Source organism: Ambystoma mexicanum, chromosome 13 (assembly GCF_040938575.1).
Source record: "Ambystoma mexicanum isolate Mex_15411 chromosome 13, UKY_AmexF1_1, whole genome shotgun sequence".
NCBI lineage: Eukaryota > Metazoa > Chordata > Amphibia > Caudata > Ambystomatidae > Ambystoma > Ambystoma mexicanum.
Window position 1 is genome coordinate 830,177,578 of NC_090938.1, and position 24,863 is coordinate 830,202,440.

General features: G+C 51.4%; 1 protein-coding gene across 2 annotated transcripts in view; it reads left to right on the forward strand.

Moving 5' to 3' along the window:
- Positions 1–239: 239 nt before the first annotated feature.
- Positions 240–24,863, forward strand: part of LOC138522078 (streptococcal hemagglutinin-like) — a 97,071-nt gene continuing 72,447 nt past the window's right edge. For both annotated transcript variants that reach the window (XM_069635316.1, XM_069635317.1), the window contains exon 1: positions 240–345. In XM_069635316.1, the coding sequence (XP_069491417.1) occupies positions 273–345 (73 nt within the window). In that variant the 5' untranslated portion in view covers positions 240–272. The remainder of the gene's footprint in view (positions 346–24,863) is intronic.

Here is a 24,863-nt window from a genome sequence, read left to right on the forward strand (position 1 = left end):
GTGTGACTCCCTCTCTAACCCCCCTCCACCGCGCCCCCCCAGATTAGCGGTTCTGTGAGCACATATCGCTTATCACCCTTTAGGGCCAGCACGTGAGAGGGGGGGGTGTGGTGGGGGAAGGAGGAGACACACCCTCCAGACCTCCCTGGCTAGGGTGCATTCAGATTGGGTGTTCGGTGCCGGTGACGTCATCCAGGGAGCACGTCAATCAGCAGGGGGTATAAAACCCTTTGCCGCCCCCGCCCGGGACGGCCACTTCTTCCAGCAGAGGGATGGCGACCCCCGGCGCCCCCGCGATGGGCAGCAGTCTCCTGATCCTGACCCTCCTCGGCATGCAGCTGACAGGTAACGCCACCCCTGATCCCGAGGAGCAGGAGTAACGCGGAGTATTATTTCCAGCATAATAATAATGTCTAATTAATAAGACCAATAACAACATTCAACGTAAATGATACCGGCCACGCCAGCCGGCGCTCTGTCCTATTCAAGTGTGTGTAGTGGTGATATTACTAGAATATCCATTATATGAACATGCATTGTATAATAACACTAATTATATAAATATGTACAGTCATTCTAGTGCTATAAGAATCCTTATAGGTAGTTGTACTGCTATAATAATATAAAGTCACATTGTTTTATATTTGAATCATTGAGAGTATGCTTTAAACACTCCACATGTTACCAGTAATTACAGCGCTGATCGCATGCATTAGCAGCCTGGTGTGCGCTATCATCCGTGTGTGTATCTATCTATATACATATCAGGGAGTTAGCAGCTCTGGCCGAGTGGCGCCGACTCCGCCTTTTAGCATTTGGAGGGAGGTAAAATGAGGGCCATTATACTGGTTGATCGTAAAGGCGCGTAATTGTAGGGGGGCTGCAGGATGATTTAAAACACCGCCTAAAGGGCCGCTTTGCGTTCAGTCATGCAGGGGCGGCTCTGAGGGGGGTGCCTGGCCTCCTCAAAGGCGGCCGCCCTCTACCTTCCTAGTACTTTTAGCCCCCCAGCGGTTTGCTCTCCAAAATCCTCTCTGTGACCCTGATTCAAGGAATTACGTGCGTGTAAAAGGGGGATGCGCGTGCCGTTCTGCCCGCAAAACCCTGCTTTACACGCAAACAATTCCATGATTCAGGGTCCGACTCATGGAAATGTGTGCAGAAATCCTGCAAGGGCAGCGTGCGAGCCTGCGCGGAGAATGAAAAATGCGCGCTCGCATATTCATGGAATTTACAGTGCAAAGTAACTGTGGTAGCAAGTCGCAGCTGGAATGCCCCTGACACGCCCACATGCAAAGCAAAAATAGCCAGAATAGCCACCTTTGCGTGCTCCCCAGGTGCGAACATACGCACCCTTCAAACAGTGCGTGGGGTCCGCCGCAAGCAGGTCTGCATCTCGGGGACACTGTGCGGGCTGGGGTCCCCCGTAACTGTTTCCGGCACCCGACAACATGCATATAGAAAATCCATGAATACATGTCGCGCCACGCAATCGTGGGCGTGCGAGGGACTGCCTGCTGGTCATCCGTCAGAATGCCCAATTTGGAGCAAGAACTTTCCCATTTTTAGTGTTCGCCCCCTTCCCAGCCCTCTGCGCAAGCCATGCCCATGCTCTGCGTGGAGCCTCACGCAAGGCCCTCGAGGGCTCGAAGAGACGTGCCGAGCCTGCACGCACTCCGCGCAGGTCCATGAAAAGTACTACATATTAGATTCCATGAATCCACGAGCGCAGATTTGTGCGCAGTTTGGCGCGCAAGGACCCTATTGTTCACGCAAATAATTCTATGAATCGGGCCCTAAGCCTCTAAATTGCCACCATCTTGAGCCTATGAAGTGCCACCATCGTGGCCCTGTCAGGTGCCACTGTCCTAATCCCGTGAGGCCCTCTCTTTTGAGCCAGAGTGCTTCTCCTGTCCTGAGCCTGTGAGCTGTCCCCACTCTGATTTGGAGGGCTACAGCCATGGTGAGCATCTGTACTTCCCATCTCCTCGAGCCTGTGAGCTGCTCCCATCCCTAAGCCTGTGCACTTACCCTGATGAGCTTGTGAGACACCCCAGCCATTCTGAGCATGTGTACTTCTCCCCTTGTGAAGCCTGTGGGCTGCCCGCATCCTGATACCTGTGGGCTGCCCATCCTGATACCTGTGGGCTGCCCCGATCTGGGCCTGTGAACTTCCCCCATGCCCTTATATGATTGGTCCGCCCTGAGCCTGTAAGCCGTCCCTATGATGACTGTGCGCTTCACCATCCCGAGCATGTGTGCTACTCCAGGGCTTTAAGTGGCCCGGGGCTTGCCGGGTGAGGGGGGCTCTCGTTAGGGGGCGTGGCCTGAGCAGGACATGCCCCTAAGGAGAGCCCCCCTCGATTTCTAATCCGTCTTAATGCAATGCTTGTCCGCTTACCGAGCCCGTGTGCTGCCCCGTCTTGAGTCTGATGTCCCACCCTGGGCTGGTGTGGTGTCGTGCCCTGAGCTCGTGTGCTGCCCTACGCATGTACGCTGTCCCTCTAATAACTGTGTGCTTCAACCATGCCGAGAATTTGCCCCTCTCTCCTTCCTGAGCCTGTGTGCTGCCCTGTCTAAAGTATGTGAGCTGCCCCACCTGAGTCGCTGCCCCACCCTGAGTCGCTGCCCCACCCTGAACCGCTGCCCCACCCTGAGTCGCTGCTCCACCCCGAGTCGCTGCCCCACCCTGAGCTGCTGCCTCACCATGAGTCGCTGCCCTACCCTGCACCGCTGCCCCACCATGAGTCGCTGCCCTACCCTGCACCGCTGCCTCACCATGAGTCGCTGCCCCACCATGAGTCGCTGCCCTACCCTGCACCGCTGCCCCACCATGAGTCGCTGCCCTACCCTGCACCGCTGCCCCACAGTGAGTCGCTGCCCCACCCTCAGCCGCTGCTCACCATGAGTCGCTGCCCCACCATGAGTCGCTGCCCTACCCTGCACCGCTGCCCTACCATGAGTCGATGCCCTGCACTGCTGCCCCACCATGAGCCGCTGCCCCACCATGAGCCGCTGCCCCACCCTGAATCGCTGCCCCACCCTGAGCCGCTGCCCACCATGAGTCGCTGCCCTACCCTGAGCTGCTACCCCACCCTGAGCATATACACAGCGACCGGCTGCGCCCTCACACATGGCCAGGCCATCACGCCCCTCTACTCTCATGGATTCCACAGGATTCTTTCTCCTCTCTGCTGTCATGGATGCCCCTCAGTGTGCCAGTCCTCTCTGCTGGCATGGTTCTGTGCCAGCCTTCATGGATGCTCCTCAGTGTGCCAGTCCACTCTGCTGTCATGGGTCAGTGCCAACCTTCATGGACGCCCCTCAGTGTGCCAGTCTTCTCTGCTGGCATGGTTCTGTGCCAGCCTTCATGGATGCTCCTCAGTGTGCCAGTCCTCTCTGCTGGCATGGTTCTGTGCCAGCCTTCATGGATGCTCCTCAGTGTGCCAGTCCACTCTGCTGTCATGGGTCTGTGCCAACCTTCATGGACGCCCCTCAGTGTGCCAGTCCTCTCTGCTGTCATGGTTCTCTGCCAGCCTTCATGGATGCCCCTCAGTGTGCCAGTCCTCTCTACTGTCCTGGTTCTCTGCCAGCCTTCATGGATGCCCCTCAGTGTGCCAGTCCTCTCTACTATCATGATTCTCTCTGCCAGTCTGTATGGATGCTCCTCAGTGTGCCAGTCCACTCTGCTGGCATGCTTCTGTGCCAGCCTTCATGGATGCTCCTCAGTGTGCCAGTCCACTCTGCTGTCATGGGTCTGTGCCAACCTTCATGGACGCCCCTCAGTGTGCCAGTCTTCTCTGCTGGCATGGTTCTGTGCCAGCCTTCATGGATGCTCCTCAGTGTGCCAGTCCTCTCTGCTGGCATGGTTCTGTGCCAGCCTTCATGGATGCTCCTCAGTGTGCCAGTCCACTCTGCTGTCATGGGTCTGTGCCAACCTTCATGGACGCCCCTCAGTGTGCCAGTCCTCTCTGCTGTCATGGTTCTCTGCCAGCCTTCATGGATGCCCCTAAGTGTGCCAGTCCTCTCTACTGTCCTGGTTCTCTGCCAGCCTTCATGGATGCCCCTCAGTGTGCCAGTCCTCTCTACTATCATGATTCTCTCTGCCAGTCTGTATGGACGCCCCTCAGTGTGCCAGTCCTCTCTAGTGTCATGGTTCTCTCTGCCAGCCTTCATGGATGCCCCTCAGTGTGCCAGTCCTCTCTAGTGTCATGGTTCTGTGCCAGCCTTAATGGATGCCCCTCAGTGTGCCAGTCCTCTCTAGTGTCATGGTTCTCTGCCAGGCTTCATGGATGCCCCTCAGTGTGCCCGTCCTCTCTACTGTCCTGGATCTCTCTGCCAGCGTTCATGGATGCCCCTCGGTGTGCCAGTCCTCTCTACTGTCCTGGTTCTCTCTGCCAGCCTTCATGGATGCCCCTCAGTGTGCCCGTCCTCTCTACTGTCCTGCTTCTCTCTGCCAGCCTTCATGGATGCCCCTCAGTGTGCCCGTCCTCTCTACTGTCCTGGTTCTCTCTGCCAGCCTTCATGGATGCCCCTCAGTGTGCCAGTCCTCTCTACTGTCCTGGCTCTCTCTGCCAGCCTTCATGGATGCCCCTCAGTGTGCCAGTCCTCTCTAGTGTCATGGTTCTCTGCCAGCCTTCATGGATGCCCCTCAGTGTGCCAGCCCACTCTATTATTATGATTCTCTCTGCCAGTCTGCATGGATGCCCCTCAGTGTGCTAGTCCTCTCTACTGTCATGGTTCTCTGCCAGCCTTCATGGATGCCCCTCAGTGTGCCAGTCCTCTCTACTGTCCTGGTTCTCTGCCAGCCTTCATTGATGCCCCTCAGTGTGCCAGTCCTCTCTACTATCATGATTCTCTCTGCCAGTCTGCATGGATGCCCCTCAGTGTGCCCGTCCTCTCTACTGTCCTGGTTCTCTCTGCCAGCCTTCATGGATGCCCCTCGGTGTGCCCGTCCTCTCTAGTGTCATGGTTCTCTGCCAGTCGGTATGGATGCCCCTCAGTGTGCCAGTCCTCTCTATTATTATGATTCTCTCTGCCAGCCTTCATGGATGCCCCTCAGTGTGCCCGTCCTCTCTACTGTCCTGGTTCTCTCTTCCAGCCTTCATGGATGCCCCTCGGTGTGCCCGTCCTCTCTAGTGTCATGGTTCTCTGCCAGTCGGTATGGATGCCCCTCAGTGTGCCCGTCCTCTCTACTGTCCTGGTTCTCTCTGCCAGCCTTCATGGATGCCCCTCGGTGTGCCCGTCCTCTCTAGTGTCATGGTTCTCTGCCAGTCGGTATGGATGCCCCTCAGTGTGCCAGTCCTCTCTATTATTATGATTCTCTCTGCCAGCCTTCATGGATGCCCCTCAGTGTGCCCGTCCTCTCTACTGTCCTGGTTCTCTCTGCCAGCCTTCATGGATGCCCCTCGGTGTGCCCGTCCTCTCTAGTGTCATGGTTCTCTGCCAGTCGGTATGGATGCCCCTCAGTGTGCCCGTCCTCTCTATTGTCCTGGTTCTCTCTGCCAGCCTTCATGGATGCCCCTCAGTGTGCCCGTCCTCTCTACTGTCCTGGTTCTCTCTGCCAGCCTTCATGGATGCCCCTCAGTGTGCCAGTCCTCTCTACTGTCCTGGTTCTCTGCCAGCCTTCATGGATGTCCCTCAGTGTGCCCGTCCTCTCTACTGTCCTGGTTCTCTCTGCCAGCCTTCATGGATGCCCCTCAGTGTGCCCGTCCTCTCTACTGTCCTGGATCTCTCTGCCAGCGTTCATGGATGCCCCTCGGTGTGCCAGTCCTCTCTACTGTCCTGGTTCTCTCTGCCAGCCTTCATGGATGCCCCTCAGTGTGCCCGTCCTCTCTACTGTCCTGCTTCTCTCTGCCAGCCTTCATGGATGCCCCTCAGTGTGCCCGTCCTCTCTACTGTCCTGGTTCTCTCTGCCAGCCTTCATGGATGCCCCTCAGTGTGCCAGTCCTCTCTACTGTCCTGGCTCTCTCTGCCAGCCTTCATGGATGCCCCTCAGTGTGCCAGTCCTCTCTAGTGTCATGGTTCTCTGCCAGCCTTCATGGATGCCCCTCAGTGTGCCAGCCCACTCTATTATTATGATTCTCTCTGCCAGTCTGCATGGATGCCCCTCAGTGTGCTAGTCCTCTCTACTGTCATGGTTCTCTGCCAGCCTTCATGGATGCCCCTCAGTGTGCCAGTCCTCTCTACTGTCCTGGTTCTCTGCCAGCCTTCATTGATGCCCCTCAGTGTGCCAGTCCTCTCTACTATCATGATTCTCTCTGCCAGTCTGCATGGATGCCCCTCAGTGTGCCCGTCCTCTCTACTGTCCTGGTTCTCTCTGCCAGCCTTCATGGATGCCCCTCGGTGTGCCCGTCCTCTCTAGTGTCATGGTTCTCTGCCAGTCGGTATGGATGCCCCTCAGGGTGCCAGTCCTCTCTATTATTATGATTCTCTCTGCCAGCCTTCATGGATGCCCCTCAGTGTGCCCGTCCTCTCTACTGTCCTGGTTCTCTCTTCCAGCCTTCATGGATGCCCCTCGGTGTGCCCGTCCTCTCTAGTGTCATGGTTCTCTGCCAGTCGGTATGGATGCCCCTCAGTGTGCCCGTCCTCTCTACTGTCCTGGTTCTCTCTGCCAGCCTTCATGGATGCCCCTCGGTGTGCCCGTCCTCTCTAGTGTCATGGTTCTCTGCCAGTCGGTATGGATGCCCCTCAGTGTGCCAGTCCTCTCTATTATTATGATTCTCTCTGCCAGCCTTCATGGATGCCCCTCAGTGTGCCCGTCCTCTCTACTGTCCTGGTTCTCTCTGCCAGCCTTCATGGATGCCCCTCGGTGTGCCCGTCCTCTCTAGTGTCATGGTTCTCTGCCAGTCGGTATGGATGCCCCTCAGTGTCCCCGTCCTCTCTATTGTCCTGGTTCTCTCTGCGAGCCTTCATGGATGCCCCTCAGTGTGCCCGTCCTCTCTACTGTCCTGGTTCTCTCTGCCAGCCTTCATGGATGCCCCTCAGTGTGCCAGTCCTCTCTACTGTCCTGGTTCTCTGCCAGCCTTCATGGATGTCCCTCAGTGTGCCCGTCCTCTCTACTGTCCTGGTTCTCTCTGCCAGCCTTCATGGATGCCCCTCAGTGTGCCCGTCCTCTCTACTGTCCTGGTTCTCTCTGCCAGCCTTCATGGATGCCCCTCAGTGTGCAGTCCTATCTACTGTCCTGGTTCTCTGCCAGCCTTCATGGATGCCCCTCAGTGTGCCAGTCCTCTCTACTGTCCTGGTTCTCTGCCAGCCTTCATGGATGCCCCTCAGTGTGCCCGTCCTCTCTACTGTCCTGGTTCTCTCTGCCAGCCTTCATGGATGCCCCTCAGTGTGCCAGTCCTCTCTATTGTCCTGGTTCTCTGCCAGCCTTCATGGATGCCCCTCAGTGTGCCCATCCTCTCTACTGTCCTGGTTCTCTCTGCCAGCCTTCATGGATGCCCCTCAGTGTGCCCGTCCTCTCTACTGTCCTGGTTCTCTCTGCCAGCCTTCATGGATGCCCCTCAGTGTGCCCGTCCTCTCTACTGTCCTGGTTCTCTCTGCCAGCCTTCATGGATGCCCCTCAGTGTTCCCGTCCTCTCTACTGTCCTGGTTCTCTCTGCCAGCCTTCATGGATGCCCCTCGGTGTGCCCGTCCTCTCTACTGTCCTGGTTCTCTCTGCCAGCCTTCATGGATGCCCCTCGGTGTGCCCGTCCTCTCTAGTGTCATGGCTCTCTGCCAGTCGGTATGGATGCCCCTCAGTGTGCCAGTCCTCTCTACTGTCCTGGTTCTCTCTGCCAGCCTTCATGGATGCCCCTCAGTGTGCCCGTCCTCTCTACTGTCCTGGTTCTCTCTGCCAGCCTTCATGGATGCCCCTCAGTGTGCAGTCCTATCTACTGTCCTGGTTCTCTGCCAGCCTTCATGGATGCCCCTCAGTGTGCCAGTCCTCTCTACTGTCCTGGTTCTCTGCCAGCCTTCATGGATGCCCCTCAGTGTGCCCGTCCTCTCTACTGTCCTGGTTCTCTCTGCCAGCCTTCATGGATGCCCCTCAGTGTGCCAGTCCTCTCTATTGTCCTGGTTCTCTGCCAGCCTTCATGGATGCCCCTCAGTGTGCCCATCCTCTCTACTGTCCTGGTTCTCTCTGCCAGCCTTCATGGATGCCCCTCAGTGTGCCCGTCCTCTCTACTGTCCTGGTTCTCTCTGCCAGCCTTCATGGATGCCCCTCAGTGTGCCCGTCCTCCCTACTGTCCTGGTTCTCTCTGCCAGCCTTCATGGATGCCCCTCAGTGTTCCCGTCCTCTCTACTGTCCTGGTTCTCTCTGCCAGCCTTCATGGATGCCCCTCGGTGTGCCCGTCCTCTCTACTGTCCTGGTTCTCTCTGCCAGCCTTCATGGATGCCCCTCGGTGTGCCCGTCCTCTCTAGTGTCATGGTTCTCTGCCAGTCGGTATGGATGCCCCTCAGTGTGCCCGTCCTCTCTATTGTCCTGGTTCTCTCTGCCAGCCTTCATGGATGCCCCTCGGTGTGCCAGTCCTCTCTACTGTCCTGGTTCTCTGCCAGCCTTCATGGATGCCCCTCGGTGTGCCAGTCCTCTCTACTGTCCTGGTTCTCTGCCAGCCTTCATGGATGCCCCTCAGTGTGCCCGTCCTCTCTACATTCCTGGTTCTCTCTGCCAGCCTTCATGGATGCCCCTCAGTGTGCCCTACTGTCCTGGTTCTCTGCCAGCCTTCATGGATGCCCCTCAGTGTGCCCGTCCTCTCTACTGTCCTGGTTCTCTCTGCCAGCCTTCATGGATGCCCCTCAGTGTGCCCGTCCTCTCTACATTCCTGGTTCTCTCTTCCAGCCTTCATGGATGCCCCTCAGTGTGCTCGTCTTCTCTACTGTCCTGGTTCTCTGCCAGCCTTCATGGATGCCCCTCGGAGTGCCAGTCCTCTCTACTGTCCTGGTTCTCTCTGCCAGCCTTCATGGATGCCCCTCAGTGTGCCCGTCCTCTCTACATTCCTGGTTCTCTCTGCCAGCCTTCATGGATGCCCCTCAGTGTGCCCGTCCTCTCTACATTCCTGGTTCTCTCTGCCAGCCTTCATGGATGCCCCTCAGTGTGCCAGTGCTCTCTACTGTCCTGGTTCTCTGCCAGCCTTCATGGATGCCCCTCAGTGTACCCGTCCTCTCTACTGTCCTGGTTCTCTCTGCCAGCCTTCATGGATGCCCCTCGGTGTTCCCGTCCTCTCTACTGTCCTGGTTCTCTCTGCCAGCCTTCATGGATGCCCCTCGGTGTGCCCGTCCTCTCTACTGTCCTGGTTCTCTCTGCCAGCCTTCATGGATGCCCCTCGGTGTGCCCGTCCTCTCTAGTGTCATGGTTCTCTGCCAGTCGGTATGGATGCCCATTCAGTGTGCCCGTCCTCTCTATTGTCCTGGTTCTCTCTGCCAGCTTTCATGGATGCCCCTCGGTGTGCCAGTCCTCTCTACAGTCATGGTTATATGCCAGCCTTCATGGATGCCCCTCAGTGTGCCAGTCCTCTCTAGTGTCATGGTTATATGCCAGCCTTCATGGATGCCCCTCAGTGTGCCAGTTCTCTCTACTGTCCTGGTTCTCTCTGTCAGCCTTCATGGATGCCCCTCGGTGTGCCAGTCCTCTCTACTGTCATGGTTCTCTGCCAGCCTTCATGGATGCCCCTCAGTGTGCCAGTCCTCTCTACTGTCCTGGTTCTCTCTGTCAGCCTTCATGGATGCCCCTCGGTGTGCCAGTCCTCTCTACTGTCATGGTTCTCTGCCAGACTTCATGGATGCCCCTCAGTGTGCCAGTCCTCTCTACTGTCCTGGTTCTCTCTGTCAGCCTTCATGGATGCCCCTCGGTGTGCCAGTCCTCTCTACTGTCATGGTTATATGCCAGCCTTCATGGATGCCCCTCAGTGTGCCAGTCCTCTCTACTGTCCTGGTTCTCTCTGTCAGCCTTCATGGATGCCCCTCGGTGTGCCAGTCCTCTCTACTGTCCTGGTTCTCTGCCAGCCTTCATGGATGCCCCTCAGTGTGCTCGTCTTCTCTACTGTCCTGGTTCTCTCTGCCAGCCTTCATGGATGCCCCTCAGTGTGCCCGTCCTCTCTACATTCCTGGTTCTCTCTGCCAGCCTTCATGGATGCCCCTCAGTGTGCCAGTGCTCTCTACTGTCCTGGTTCTCTGCCAGCCTTCATGGATGCCCCTCAATGTGCCAGTCCTCTCTACTGTCCTGGTTCTCTCTGTCAGCCTTCATGGATGCCCCTCGGTGTGCCAGTCCTCTCTACTGTCATGGTTCTCTGCCAGCCTTCATGAATGCCCCTCAGTGTGCCAGTCCTCTCTACTGTCCTGGTTCTCTCTGTCAGCCTTCATGGATGCCCCTCGGTGTGCCAGTCCTCTCTACTGTCATGGTTATATGCCAGCCTTCATGGATGCCCCTCAGTGTGCCAGTCCTCTCTACTGTCCTCTCTGTCAGCCTTCATGGATGCCCCTCGGTGTGCCAGTCCTCTCTACTGTCATGGTTCTCTGCCAGCCTTCATGGATGCCCCTCAGTGTGCCAGTCCTCTCTACTGTCCTGGTTCTCTCTGCCAGCCTTCATGGATGCCCCTCAGTGTGCCCGTCCTCTCTACATTCCTGGTTCTCTCTGTCAGCCTTCATGGATGCCCCTCGGTGTGCCAGTCCTCTCTACTGTCATGGTTATATGCCAGCCTTCATGGATGCCCCTCAGTGTGCCCGTCCTCTCTACTGTCCTGGTTCTCTCTGCCAGCCTTCATGGATGCCCCTCAGTGTGCTCGTCTTCTCTACTGTCCTGGTTCTCTGCCAGCCTTCATGGATGCCCCTCGGTGTGCCCGTCCTCTCTACTGTCATGGTTCTCTGCCAGCCTTCATGGATGCCCCTCAGTGTGCCAGTCCTCTCTACTGTCCTGGTTCTCTCTGTCAGCCTTCATGGATGCCCCTCGGTGTGCCAGTCCTCTCTACTGTCATGGTTATATGCCAGCCTTCATGGATGCCCCTCGGTGTGCCAGTCCTCTCTACTGTCATGGTTATATGCCAGCCTTCATGGATGCCCCTCAGTGTGCCAGTCCTCTCTACAGTCATGGAATTATTTTTCACCAATAATACTCGAGAGATAATGAATAGTGACGGTGTCTTCGAGTCTTTCAAACACACAGGATGTTTATAAGAAAAACGATTGATCATTTAAGAAAGGATAGACGTACAGCCCAGACCTGAAACTGTTATAGCTAATATCCAGCCGCTATATGTAGCAATAGCTCCCTACAACTGCACTCCTGACACATAATCTACTCCCAACATTCTTCTAAGGCTGCACAGCTGTGCGCCACTCGCTGCACAACCTTTTATAGAGAAATAGTCACATGTATTTTCTTAGAGAAATGAAGTGGGAAAAAGAACATTAATTAAGATACTTTTAACATAGAGATAAACACAGTTCGTCATCATGTATGTGTGTGATGATGTCATGGCAGCTAACATGACATGCTGACGTCACATGCAGCATGTTAAGTAGACGCCATGTTGAGAAACACAGGTTCCAGCGTTCTAATTTGCATAACATATCCATGGACACACTGACCCCCCCCCCCCACTGCCACATTAGGTCATCATTCTTTCAAAGGTTTCCCGCAATTACATTATAAGGAACGTGTTCTCCTTTTCCTTTGAACATGCTGCTGTGTCGGATAAATCATGCGGACAACAACGATTACATTCACTTAGAACACAAGCGAAGACCACGCCATTTCCATATTCCATTAATCAACGCTTTTTTGTGTGCAAAGAAAAAATATTTGTTGTCAATCTCTAAATTGATACATTATAGTTAATCAGTTTTAGAATAATAGTGACCTTTATTTCACGAAATTGTACATACATAAGTCTCTAGCAGACTCTCTGCCTGATGATGAGTTTGGCGGTAATTTGGCGGTAAATCATTGACTCGTACCCCCACTCGGTCCCGTGGGCTTACCATGGGATTACTTGTGTGGTAGGATCTCTAGAGGACACCCCTCACCGCAGCCCAGACACACAGAACATGCTGCTAAGGGCTGAGCCCTGAAAATGAAACTTGTTTTGGAAACGCTTTGGCATCTGAGCTCCTATGGCTGTGAATGAGCTTTTTTTGCCTCTACAGAAAAAGATGACACATTTGTATCCTGGCAACGGCGACTACCACACTGTGACTTATCCTGGCAACAGTGACTACCACAATGTGCCTTATCCTGGCAACTGCGACTACCACACTCTGACTTATCCTGATAACAGCGACTACCACACTGTGATTTATCCTGGCAACGGCGACTACGACACTGTGACTTATCCTGTCAACGGCGACTACCACACTCTGACTTATCCTGGTAACAGCGACTACCACACTGTGATTTATCCTGGCAACGGCGACTACCACACTGTGACTTATCCTGGTAACAGCGACTACCACACTGTGATTTATCCTGGCAACGGCGACTACCACACTGTGACTTATCCTGGCAACGGCGACTACCACACTGTGACTTATCCTGGCAACTGTGACTACTACACTCTGACTTATCCTGGTAACAGCGACTACCACACTGTGATTTATCCTGGCAACGGCGACTACCACACTGTGACTTATCCTGTCAACGGCGACTACCACACTCTGACTTATTCTGGTAACAACGACTACCACACTGGGATTTATCCTGGCAACGGCGACTACCACACTCTGACTTATCCTGGTAACAGCGACTACCACACTGTGATTTATCCTGGCAACGGCGACTACCACACTGTGACTTATCCTGGTAACAGCGACTACCACACTGTGATTTATCCTGGCAATGGCGACTACCACACTGTGACTTATCCTGGCAACGGCGACTACCACACTCTGACTTATCCTGGTAACAGCGACTACCACACTGTGATTTATCCTGGCAACGGCGACTACCACACTGTGACTTATCCTGTCAACGGCGACTACCACACTCTGACTTATTCTGGTAACAACGACTACCACACTGGGATTTATCCTGGCAACGGCGACTACCACACTGTGACTTATCCTGGCAACTGTGACTACTACACTCTGACTTATCCTGGTAACAGCGACTACCACACTGTGATTTATCCTGGCAACGGCGACTACCACACTGTGACTTATCCTGTCAACGGCGACTACCACACTCTGACTTATTCTGGTAACAACGACTACCACACTGGGATTTATCCTGGCAACGGCGACTACCACACTGTGACTTATCCTGGTAACAGCGACTACCACACTGTGATTTATCCTGGCAACGGCGACTACCACACTGTGACTTATCCTGTCAACGGCGACTACCACACTCTGACTTATCCTGGTAACAACGACTACCACACTGGGATTTATCCTGGCAACGGCGACTACCACACTGTGACTTATCCTGGTAACAGCGACTACCACACTGTGATTTATCCTGACAACGGCGACTACCACACTGTGACTTATCCTGTCAACGGCGACTACCACACTCTGACTTATCCTGGTAACAACGACTACCACACTGGGATTTATCCTGGCAACGGCGACTACCACACTGTGACTTATCCTGGTAACAGCGACTACCACACTGTGATTTATCCTGGCAACGGTGACTACCACACTGTGACTTATCCTGTCAACGGCGACTACCACACTCTGACTTATCCTGGTAACAACGACTACCACACTGGGATTTATCCTGGCAACGGCGACTACCACACTGTGACTTATCCTGGTAACAGCGACTACCACACTGTGATTTATCCTGGCCACGGCGACTACCACACTGTGACTTATCCTGGTAACAGCGACTACCACACTGGGACTTATCCTGGCAACAGCAACGACCACACTCTGGCTTTTCCTGGCAATGGCAACTACCACACTGTGGGACTCATTACACGGATGGCGGTAAGGATTTACCGGTACCGGTAAAATACCGGTACTGGTAAACCCCTACCGCCTTACTACGAGGTCCCTTTGCGGGTTGGGGGATTTTTGCAGGCGTTAAAAACCAACCCGCAAAGGCACCCAGGGAGCTAATTACGGTACCGCAATTTGCAGTACCGTAATTAGCGCCTTCCCCATTCCCATTGAGCCCTATGGAGCAAAAATGGGAATGGGGAAGGGCAATGGTGGAAGGGGTAATTCCCCTTTCCGCCAATGCGGTGCCGGTATTTTACCGGCATGAACCATGGCGCTAATAGCGCCATGGTTCTCCGCCATCCGTGTAATGAGGCCCTCTGACTTATCCTGGCAACGGCAACTACCACACTCTGACTTATCCTGGCAACAGCGACTACCACACTCTGCCTTATCCTGGCAATGGCTCCTACCACACTCTGACTCATCCTGGCAACGGCAACTACCACACTCTGACTTACTTACTTCATGACATTGGAAACTACTACCCACAGGACAGGGTCGTTTCCCATTTCTGAAGCCCGTAGGACACCACAGGGATTTTGGCGGATTTGCAACGAGTGGTAATTCTGCAGAGTTTTTAAAGAAAAGTGGATGATTTGCCTCCAACTTTTTGCTGGCTTTGAATCCCCAAACTGGGAATTCAGCGGTGTGGTAAAAATGACGGTAGTTCCGTCACATCAAAAATAAAGTGCTAGTAACGAAAATACCGAGAGAAAAGTAGTATTTTAAAATAGAGGACACTCCCGTCCCCTGCACACCATCTCTACGGAGGAAAACTCAGTGAAAACTTTAGTTCTGAACAATTTTCATACAATTGGATGCACTTTGATATATAGTATGCCAACAAGTGTCAGTCTTTTATTAGTACATAAATCATGAAAGAATGATGACTAATATTCATCTGCGCGCGTTTCGGGGGATATCTCCCTTCATCAGGAGCAGTAAACCTCCAGCAGCTGTCTCAATAAATCTCCAAAAACTTCATGTATCTGCAAAGATAAGTAGAAACACTTGTAGTCAAGAGTAGTATTACCAAAATAGTTTAAAGAATATTCTCTCCGAAAGGACTTTCAAATGCACCTCAATGAGAGCACGCGGTAACCTTGGCTAGGAGGGTCTTCCTATGGTGATGCTTTCAAGGGGAGGGGGGGGTCGACCTGGTGTGATATTGCCGATGATTATTTTATTTATTTAGTACATTTATTAAGCACACAATGCCCAGAGGCATCAACGCGCTGTTACACCCAGGCGCTGTTACACCCAGGCGCTGTTACACCCAGGCGCTGTTACACCCAGGCGCTGTTACACCCAGGCGCTGTTACACCCAGGCGCTGTTACACCCAGGCGCTGTTACAACCAGGCGCTGTTACACCCAGGCGCTGTTACACCCAGGCGCTGTTACACCCAGGCGTTGTTACACCCAGGCGCTGTTACACCCAGGCGCTGTTACACCCAGGCGTTGTTACACCCAGGCGCTGTTACACCCAGGCGCTGTTACAACCAGGCGCTGTTACACCCAGGCGCTGTTACACCCAGGCGCTGTTACACCCAGGCGCTGTTACACCCAGGCGCTGTTACACCCAGGCGCTGTTACAACCAGGCGCTGTTACACCCAGGCGCTGTTACACCCAGGCGCTGTTACACCCAGGCGCTGTTACACCCAGGCGCTGTTACACCCAGGCGCTGTTACAACCAGGCGCTGTTACACCCAGGCGCTGTTACACCCAGGCGCTGTTACACCCAGGCGTTGTTACACCCAGGCGCTGTTACACCCAGGCGCTGTTACACCCAGGCGCTGTTACACCCAGGCGCTGTTACACCCAGGCGCTGTTACACCCAGGCGTTGTTACACCCAGGCGCTGTTACACCCAGGCGCTGTTACACCCAGGCGCTGTTACACCCAGGCGCTGTTACACCCAGGCGCTGTTACACCCAGGCGCTGTTACACCCAGGCGCTGTTACAACCAGGCGCTGTTACACCCAGGCGCTGTTACACCCAGGCGCTGTTACACCCAGGCGCTGTTACACCCAGGCGTTGTTACACCCAGGCGCTGTTACACCCAGGCGCTGTTACACCCAGGCGCTGTTACACCCAGGCGTTGTTACACCCAGGCGTTGTTACACCCAGGCGCTGTTACAACCAGGCGCTGTTACACCCAGGCGCTGTTACACCCAGGCGCTGTTACACCCAGGCGCTGTTACACCCAGGCGCTGTTACACCCAGGCGCTGTTACACCCAGGCGTTGTTACACCCAGGCGCTGTTACACCCAGGCGCTGTTACACCCAGGCGCTGTTACACCCAGGCGCTGTTACACCCAGGCGCTGTTACACCCAGGCGCTGTTACACCCAGGCGCTGTTACACCCAGGCGCTGTTACACCCAGGCGCTGTTACACCCAGGCGCTGTTACACCCAGGCGCTGTTACACCCAGGCGCTGTTACACCCAGGCGCTGTTACACCCAGGCGTTGTTACACCCAGGCGCTGTTACACCCAGGCGCTGTTACACCCAGGCGTTGTTACACCCAGGCGTTGTTACACCCAGGCGCTGTTACAACCAGGCGCTGTTACACCCAGGCGCTGTTACACCCAGGCGCTGTTACACCCAGGCGCTGTTACACCCAGGCGTTGTTACACCCAGGCGCTGTTACAACCAGGCGCTGTTACACCCAGGCGCTGTTACACCCAGGCGCTGTTACACCCAGGCGCTGTTACACCCAGGCGCTGTTACACCCAGGCGCTGTTACAACCAGGCGCTGTTACACCCAGGCGCTGTTACAACCAGGCGCTGTTACACCCAGGCGCTGTTACACCCAGGCGCTGTTACACCCAGGCGCTGTTACACCCAGGCGCTGTTACACCCAGGCGCTGTTACACCCAGGCGCTGTTACACCCAGGCGCTGTTACACCCAGGCGTTGTTACACCCAGGCGCTGTTACAACCAGGCGCTGTTACACCCAGGCGCTGTTACAACCAGGCGCTGTTACACCCAGGCGCTGTTACACCCAGGCGCTGTTACACCCAGGCGCTGTTACACCCAGGCGTTGTTACACCCAGGCGCTGTTACAACCAGGCGCTGTTACACCCAGGCGCTGTTACACCCAGGCGCTGTTACACCCAGGCGCTGTTACACCCAGGCGCTGTTACACCCAGGCGCTTTTACACCCAGGCGCTGTTACACCCAGGCGCTGTTACACCCAGGCGCTGTTACACCCAGGCGCTGTTACACCCAGGCGCTGTTACACCCAGGCGCTGTTACAACCAGGCGCTGTTACACCCAGGCGCTGTTACACCCAGGCGCTGTTACACCCAGGCGCTGTTACACCCAGGCGCTGTTACACCCAGGCGTTGTTACACCCAGGCGCTGTTACAACCAGGCGCTGTTACACCCAGGCGCTGTTACACCCAGGCGCTGTTACACCCAGGCGCTGTTACACCCAGGCGCTGTTACACCCAGGCGTTGTTACACCCAGGCGCTGTTACACCCAGGCGCTGTTACACCCAGGCGCTGTTACACCCAGGCGCTGTTACACCCAGGCGCTGTTACACCCAGGCGCTGTTACACCCAGGCGCTGTTACACCCAGGCGCTGTTACACCCAGGCGCTGTTACACCCAGGCGTTGTTACACCCAGGCGCTGTTACACCCAGGCGCTGTTACACCCAGGCGCTTTTACATAAGGAATAGAAGCCGAGACAGAGTAGTGAGTGTCTACGGCACTAGGTGAAGAGCCAATATGAAAGTAAACAGTACTAGTATTCTTGCCACCTTGGATATTCAGTGACATAAGTAATTAGATTGTGGGCCTACCTTGGTGTATACGAGAAGAAGACCTTGGCCGTGAAGCCAGCGGTACGGGCTGCACTCCCAAATACCACAGTCTGGTGTCATTCTCTTTGTGAATTCTTTTGAATGATTTATCTCAAAAGATTGCCTCTAAATCGGGTGATTTTTCAAAATGAGCTTATTTCTTTCCACATTGGCGTTCTACAGTTATGAGTCACTGTTCTGGCAGATGCATCAAATGAGCTGTCATTGGCCGATGCATTTCGGATTTGTATCCTTCCTCAGGGCCAGCTCATGCTGGGTGACGCCTTTTCTTAGCCAATTACTGATTGGAACAATGTTGCATCATTAGTAAGACTACAAGCAATTAACCGTGAGTACACATATCATTTCACGTGATAATCATTCCACAATGCATTATGTTTATAGGAGCCATCAATTGCATGTTTGAAAAGTGATCAATATCAAATTGTCAAATGCAGTAAGTTAACAATCAAGAAACAGCGCGTAGTTGCCATTGTCATAGCCCAGCATTGGCAGAAGGGGCAATATGCATGCAGGTCATTCGTTATGTTCACGAAATAATCCTTCTGCATCCATATTAGGTATAGTTTGCATGTACATACGTGTTTTAGTGTTGCCACATATGATGGGGAATTGCAGCGCAAAGGAAAAGAAAATAATCTAAATTAGCCAAGTAAATGGTGGTTATAGAACTGTTTGTGACTAAACACTCTATAAGTGCTAACTTCTGGTTCAATCAAGCGGACTGGCCGGAGTCTGTTGTTGCCAATGTGTAATCTAAAACAAAAAAATGATAATATGTAGGTGGGGTGGTAAAACCTAATTCTCACTACTACTGCACCGTAATTATGGTGTGCAACACAAGTATAGGTAAATCTTACCTTTGAGTTTGAAGTATGGACTGATGCGTCCGGATTCAGATTGTTAAAAGCGCAAACTGTGCGCTGTAAAAGATAGTAGAGAATCATGATCAGAATGGGCTAGTGTTGATTCTTACGGCTATGTAGCTGTGTTACAGCGTGCCATGCTTACCTGGAACAACTGGCGATAGTCTGCGAAGACGCTGCGGGTGTGCACGCTTCGTTGTTGTGTTGCAAATGTTTGGGAAAGGTTAGCATGAGGACACATAGAAATGTGAAAAAGACGGTGGCCATCTTGAGATGGTGGGGACAGTATTGTATGTTGACTGGAACATGTTTATTATTGGGAAATTGTCAATATGTAATTCACCTTTTGGGATCACTTAAGCTGGAACATGGACATTCACCAGTGTGCGTGCAATCTGACATAGGCTCTGGCTGCACAAGCCCAATAATGGTCCATGATCACTTTCTGAAGCACAGCTTTGAACTTTCCAAGGGTACAATCTGCAGAGGTCCTCCTCTGTCTTCAACCCAAGTCAGTAATTTAGCAAGTCTTGGCCATAATGGCTTACGGCCATTCTGCATATTGTCAATGACTGGTTTATAGCATCCAATGATCACCCAGACTCTGCAGACGACCACTCTTTCTTCCCATCCATCGGGTGATAACACAGATCCCTAGATCTGCATTTCACCTCTATTTTTCCATCTTCGATCGTCCTCTGCAGATTTTCCTGTGACCTCCAATTTCTTGTTCACCTCCCATCTCATTCCAGCTCTTTTTACTCCAGGCTTCTCATATCTGATCACATGATCCTTAGTGTGGGCTTTATTTCTTGGTTTAGTATCTTGCACATAGTCATCTTCATCTGGATCTGTCCATTCAGTTGCCCATTTGGGGTAGGCATCTCGACACATGAACTGGCCTCTGGTTTTGCAAAGTGCTATGCGTGAAAGACAATGGGCTGTCTGGACGTCAATTTCGATAGCTATGAAGATTTTAGACTTCCCCCTACTGTATGGCAGGAGTGCACACACAAAGCATTCCTCATGAAAGGGTCTTCTTCCTACTTCTTTCATATGCTGGTACCAAATGTTATTTCCCAAGTGTTCTGTGCTGTCCAAATAATCATTTAGCTCAAAATCATCTTATTGATTGTTTCATTTAGATCTCCTTCTCCTCATGTAACCTTTCAGAATCATGTCATGACATGTACCAGCATAACTCCTTCTTTCTGGATAGATCATAGGCACATCTGTCAGTGGATGAGGTACACCTGTTAATGTTCCCATGGTAGGAGAAAGGTCAGAGAGCTTCCTTTGCTCAAATGCCCATTGAGGCATATACATGTCTCACATAAACTCCATATATGTCTGTCTTCTAGGATTTACCTTTGGGTTCTTCATTACAGGAGCAGGTGTATTTCCATGAATTACTTATATAGGCACATTGTCTTGCAACCTCTCATCTTGCCCATTTTGCCAGACCTGCTTCTTGTGTCCAACCATGGTTTCTACAACCTTTCTTGCATGTGAATGATTGCTAATGGCACTTATCTCAGACTCAAATAGTGGGTCATCTTTCTTTGGAACAGGAATAACCACACAGGGTCTTGAATGCCTAGTAGTTGCCACAATTGCTACTTCCCTTTGCTCAGGAAGATTCACTGGAGTCTTAGCCCCATGTATATCAAGGTAGTAGGATGTGCAGACTGTGAGTGAGAGCAATATAATTATAAAAAGAATGCAACCACAAATAAAGCAAAGGTATGTTGATGCACAACACCTAATCCGTGGACAAGGTGAATGTCTTTCTGCGTCCGGGATCACAAAGTTGCTACTGGTACTACCCATCTTTATTGACCAAGGAAGGAAAAAGTAATTCTTTAATACATCAGCATTACGCACTCCTCCTGGAAGTTGCTGTCCTGCCTTGGCACCTTCGTTCTTGATCCACTGGTCTGCTTGCTGAATAATAGAAATGAACTCTCAACCTTTATTCTTCCTGGAACTCGTTTTTAACCATCGAAATATAAATCTCTCCAGCAAGAAGAAAGCTGCTCTCAATATGTCTAGATCAGTTCCACAATATATATCAACTCCCAGTCCACTCCTCAAATCTGCTTTAAACCAGACGACATGGTGAAACTCTTTCAGCATAAAACAAAATGTCTGTCTTCGCCAGCAACCTTCTCGATCTGTCCCTCGAAGGAAATGTTCACACCACCGTCCTGTGGCTTCTCTCGGAATATAGGCTTACTTGGATAATTATTCTCTCCAAGATCTCACTCAGATTTTCAGTGTTAATGAGATCCCTTTGAAATGTGAGCATATCCTTGTGTCTGCCAACAAGATGTGGGTATTCTTCAATCAGATGAAAGAAAACCCTTCCAACAAGTATGGGTGCATCCTCAGGTGACAGGGGCATATGTGCTATCCCCACTATACTCAGGTAACTGCAACACTTGCTCCATAATTGCTGCAAGTAGTCTCCTTACAATCGGGCAATTTTTTAAGATCTTGCAAAAATGTACGTATATTAGAAGTTCTCCACACAATCGCTGGATATGAGCGCAGCACATAGAGAAAAACTTCAAATATAATTCTTGAAACGTTGTCATTGGATAACACCATGGGCAAATCCGAACAAGAACTGAGTATGGAATGAATCAGGAAACTGCACCCTCTTCCAGTCATCAAAGCCACAATCAGAGTCTGGCTTCTCTGTTCTTATCAAGGCTTAAGCATGCCTCAGTCCAAAGTCAATAAGCCACTGTGGCTTTAAGAATTTATATATCTTCCCTTAACACTGCAACAGATTTGCACAGAATGTTCGAATTTGCTTCCCTTAACCTTTTCAAAGCCAGCAAAAAGGAGTATCCCGAATCAAGCCACAGTCCAACACTTTTCATCTTTCTTATTTGTCAGCTTCCGCCTCATCATAGATCTCGTCTGCACGTGCTGTGGTTCTTCCCTGATGCTTGTACTTGCTTCTCGGTGGGGTGCAGAGGGCAGAATGGTTTCTCCAGTAAAAATCTTGACATCTCCAATAAAAATCCAAGCACGCCTACCCTGCACTTTGACAGCAGACGGCGTGACATCACTATGATAAATGGTCAGTTGAAACAAGGTTTGTCCCACCTTTTTCTCATGTGGTTCCGAATTAAGACCTCATCTCCGTCGAATAATTTGGGAAGAGAAAGGTCTTTAAATTGATTTGTTGAAGCATCTCCTTCTGTTTTCTGTACTGCCCTGCACCCTTGTTGCTGCAGCTGTCCTGAAATAACAGAAATACTGCAAGTCATACAGTTAAAATAATCATGCATTTCCATGCAAACAAATCTGCAGTTGAGTGAGCATCACTTTTAATTCTGGATGGGGGCATTAGGGGCATTCTCATCCACCTCCCAGTGACAATCTCGTGAGATGGTGGTCAGAACCTGGTTGGTTCCTCAAAGCATATAATGCCCATGGTAGGCAATGCAACCACCCTTTCTTCAGTGTAAGCTTCAACTTGGCCATCCTTTCCTTAAGCAAGCCGTCGAGCCTCTCACAGATCCCATTTCCTTGCGGATGATAAGCTGAGGAAAACTTGTGCTTTATACCAAGCAACAAGCTGACCTGCTCAAAGGTTTGGTTCACAAAATGCGGACAATTATCTGACCTTATCACCTCATATACTCCCCATTTCGGAAACACTTCCCACACCAAAAATGTAGCTGCACAGGTGGAGTCTGGATGCATACAGGGACCTGCCTCAATCTACCTTGAAAAGGGACACACCACAACAATCATGTATCTGTATCCATTACATACATGAATCATATCAACATAGTCGATATGCAAATGCTGAAAGGGGCCAATAGGTCTCGGAATAAAACCCCCCTAACTGTGCGCAGTGTATGCCCAGCCGTGAATTTTGGACAAATTATACAGTTCATCATAAAGAAGGCAACATGCTTTAACAGATTTGGTACAAACCAATATTCAGCAATTGTTGCAGCAAGGTTCTCCCTAGTTGTGTGCGCAGAGTAGTGTAGATGTTCAGCGCCACCCTCAGTAAGGCTACAGGCATCACCAGTTTACCAGTGCTGCCCTGTCACCACAATGCTTCAGAGGGGTTTAAAGAACACCCTCTTCATGTCCCCAAATGCTTCTCATCTTGAGGTGCTTCCCCCTGAATCTCCATAAACTGTGTTTTCGACAAATCACTATATTTTTCAACCACATTCATCAACACAACCATTTTTTCTTTTACATCAAGTGTTTCAAAGAACATTATATTCTCTGAACATGCATCGATTTTCGCTTCATCTTCTGCTGCTTGGTTTCCGAGTGAAATAAAGTCTGTCTTTTTAGTGTGAGCTGTGCATTTAATGACCGCGATGGCCACTGGTAGTTGCAGTGCCTTAATAAGCGTATCCAATAAGGCTGCATGCTGCACTGGCATGCCATCCGCTCGGACGTAGCCCCTCCTTTTCCAACGTGCTAACCCTGCATGCACTGTTGACGTCACATAGGCAAAGTCGCTGCACACTGTTACTTCCTGGTCTTGTGCTGAATAGTGAGACGGTAGTTGTGCACTTACCAATGTCTGAAACTCCCCATTAGCTGTGTATTTTACCACAGCGGTACCTGTATATCTCTGCCCATCATTTTGATCGATTCTCAAAGAACCGTCAATAAAAAACAATTTCTCCTCCTGCTAAAGCATTTTCTTTTATCCTTGGGATTTCATCATAGAACTCTTCATAGTTCACACAATCATGCGCATGCACATCCTCTACCAGTGGTTCAGCTACAAACATGGCAGGATTCACTACTCTGCATCTAACTATTTTAATCGCTGGATTTGATATCACTACCTCATAGGCAGAAGCTCTTTGAGAAGTCAATGTGCCCGTAGGTTTCTTTAGAATAGCAAATAGTGCATGCTCTAGAAATAACATCATGGAACATCCCATCACTATGCTTGCAGCTTTCTCTATGGCGAACACAGCGGCAGCCAAAGACTGTTCGCACAGGAAGTGATCTCTCATTACTGGGTCTAAAATCTCACTGTAATATGCATGGGGCTTGTACCCCAATGTGGTTCTCTGCATGAGGACTGCTGTCATAACAGTGCCACCTGAGAATAAAAAGAATTCCTCAGCATAATTAGGAATCCCTAAAACTGGAGCTGTACAAATAGCTTTTTTCAGCTCTTCAAATGCTTCCTCCATTTTCTCAGTCCACACGATTTTTTCCTGTGTTTAAAGCCTGTAATAAAGGCCTTATATATGAACTGTAATCAAAGACTGATGCTCTGACGTAATTGCATAATCCCAAAATCATTTGCATGTGTTTTGTCGTGTGTGGTTTTGCAGTTTTCAAAATAGCCTCTGCCCTCTCAGGAGTGAACTTCTTTCCTTCTTGTGAAATCAATTGGCCTATGTACACTTCTTGTTGACAATACTGTAACTTTTCCTTGTCAACCTTATATCCTTTGTCAGCAAGTATTATCATCAGCTGGACAGAATCACGTCTGCACTCCTCCTCTGTAGTACTGCAAACTAATATGTCATCTACGTATTTCAGAACAACACTTTCCAAATCAATATTGTTCAAGTCCATCTGCAGGACGCTATTGAAAATTGATGGAGACTCGCAATACCCCTGGGGCAGCCAAGTACTTTTCTATCGCGTTTGTCTGAATGTAAATGACATCAGATCATGTCGCGCCTTGAAACACTTGTGTATAGGCACATTACAAATGCCATATCTTATCATATCCTGTGAGTCATTGTTCAATGGGGTTGAGAAAAACACATTTTTCAAATCAATCACAATGAAATATCGTGCTCCAACAGGTATATTGCATAGAATTGTAGACGGTTTTGGGACTAGAGGGAACTCAGCCTCTACAATCTGGTTTATTGAGCATAGGTCTTGGATTAAACATCGTGACCTCCCCCTTAGATTTTTTGATAGGATACAGAGCAGTATTACACAGTGACTCTGACGTCGCTAAAATGCTCTGCTCCATCATGGCAGAAATTGTTTTGAAAATACCTTCCTCCGCCTCTCGAGACATGGGATACTGTCGTGCTTGAGGTAAAATTGCTCCTGGTTTCAGTTTAATCTTCACTTCTCCAACCCCCTTCAATAGGCCTATGTCATAGGGGCCTGTAGTTCATAATGAAGCTGGCACTTTTGCCATGCCTTCCTCAAAATACTCGGGAAGTTGCTGTGCCAACATCATTTTCTGAGGTACCTCTCGTTTGATTGCT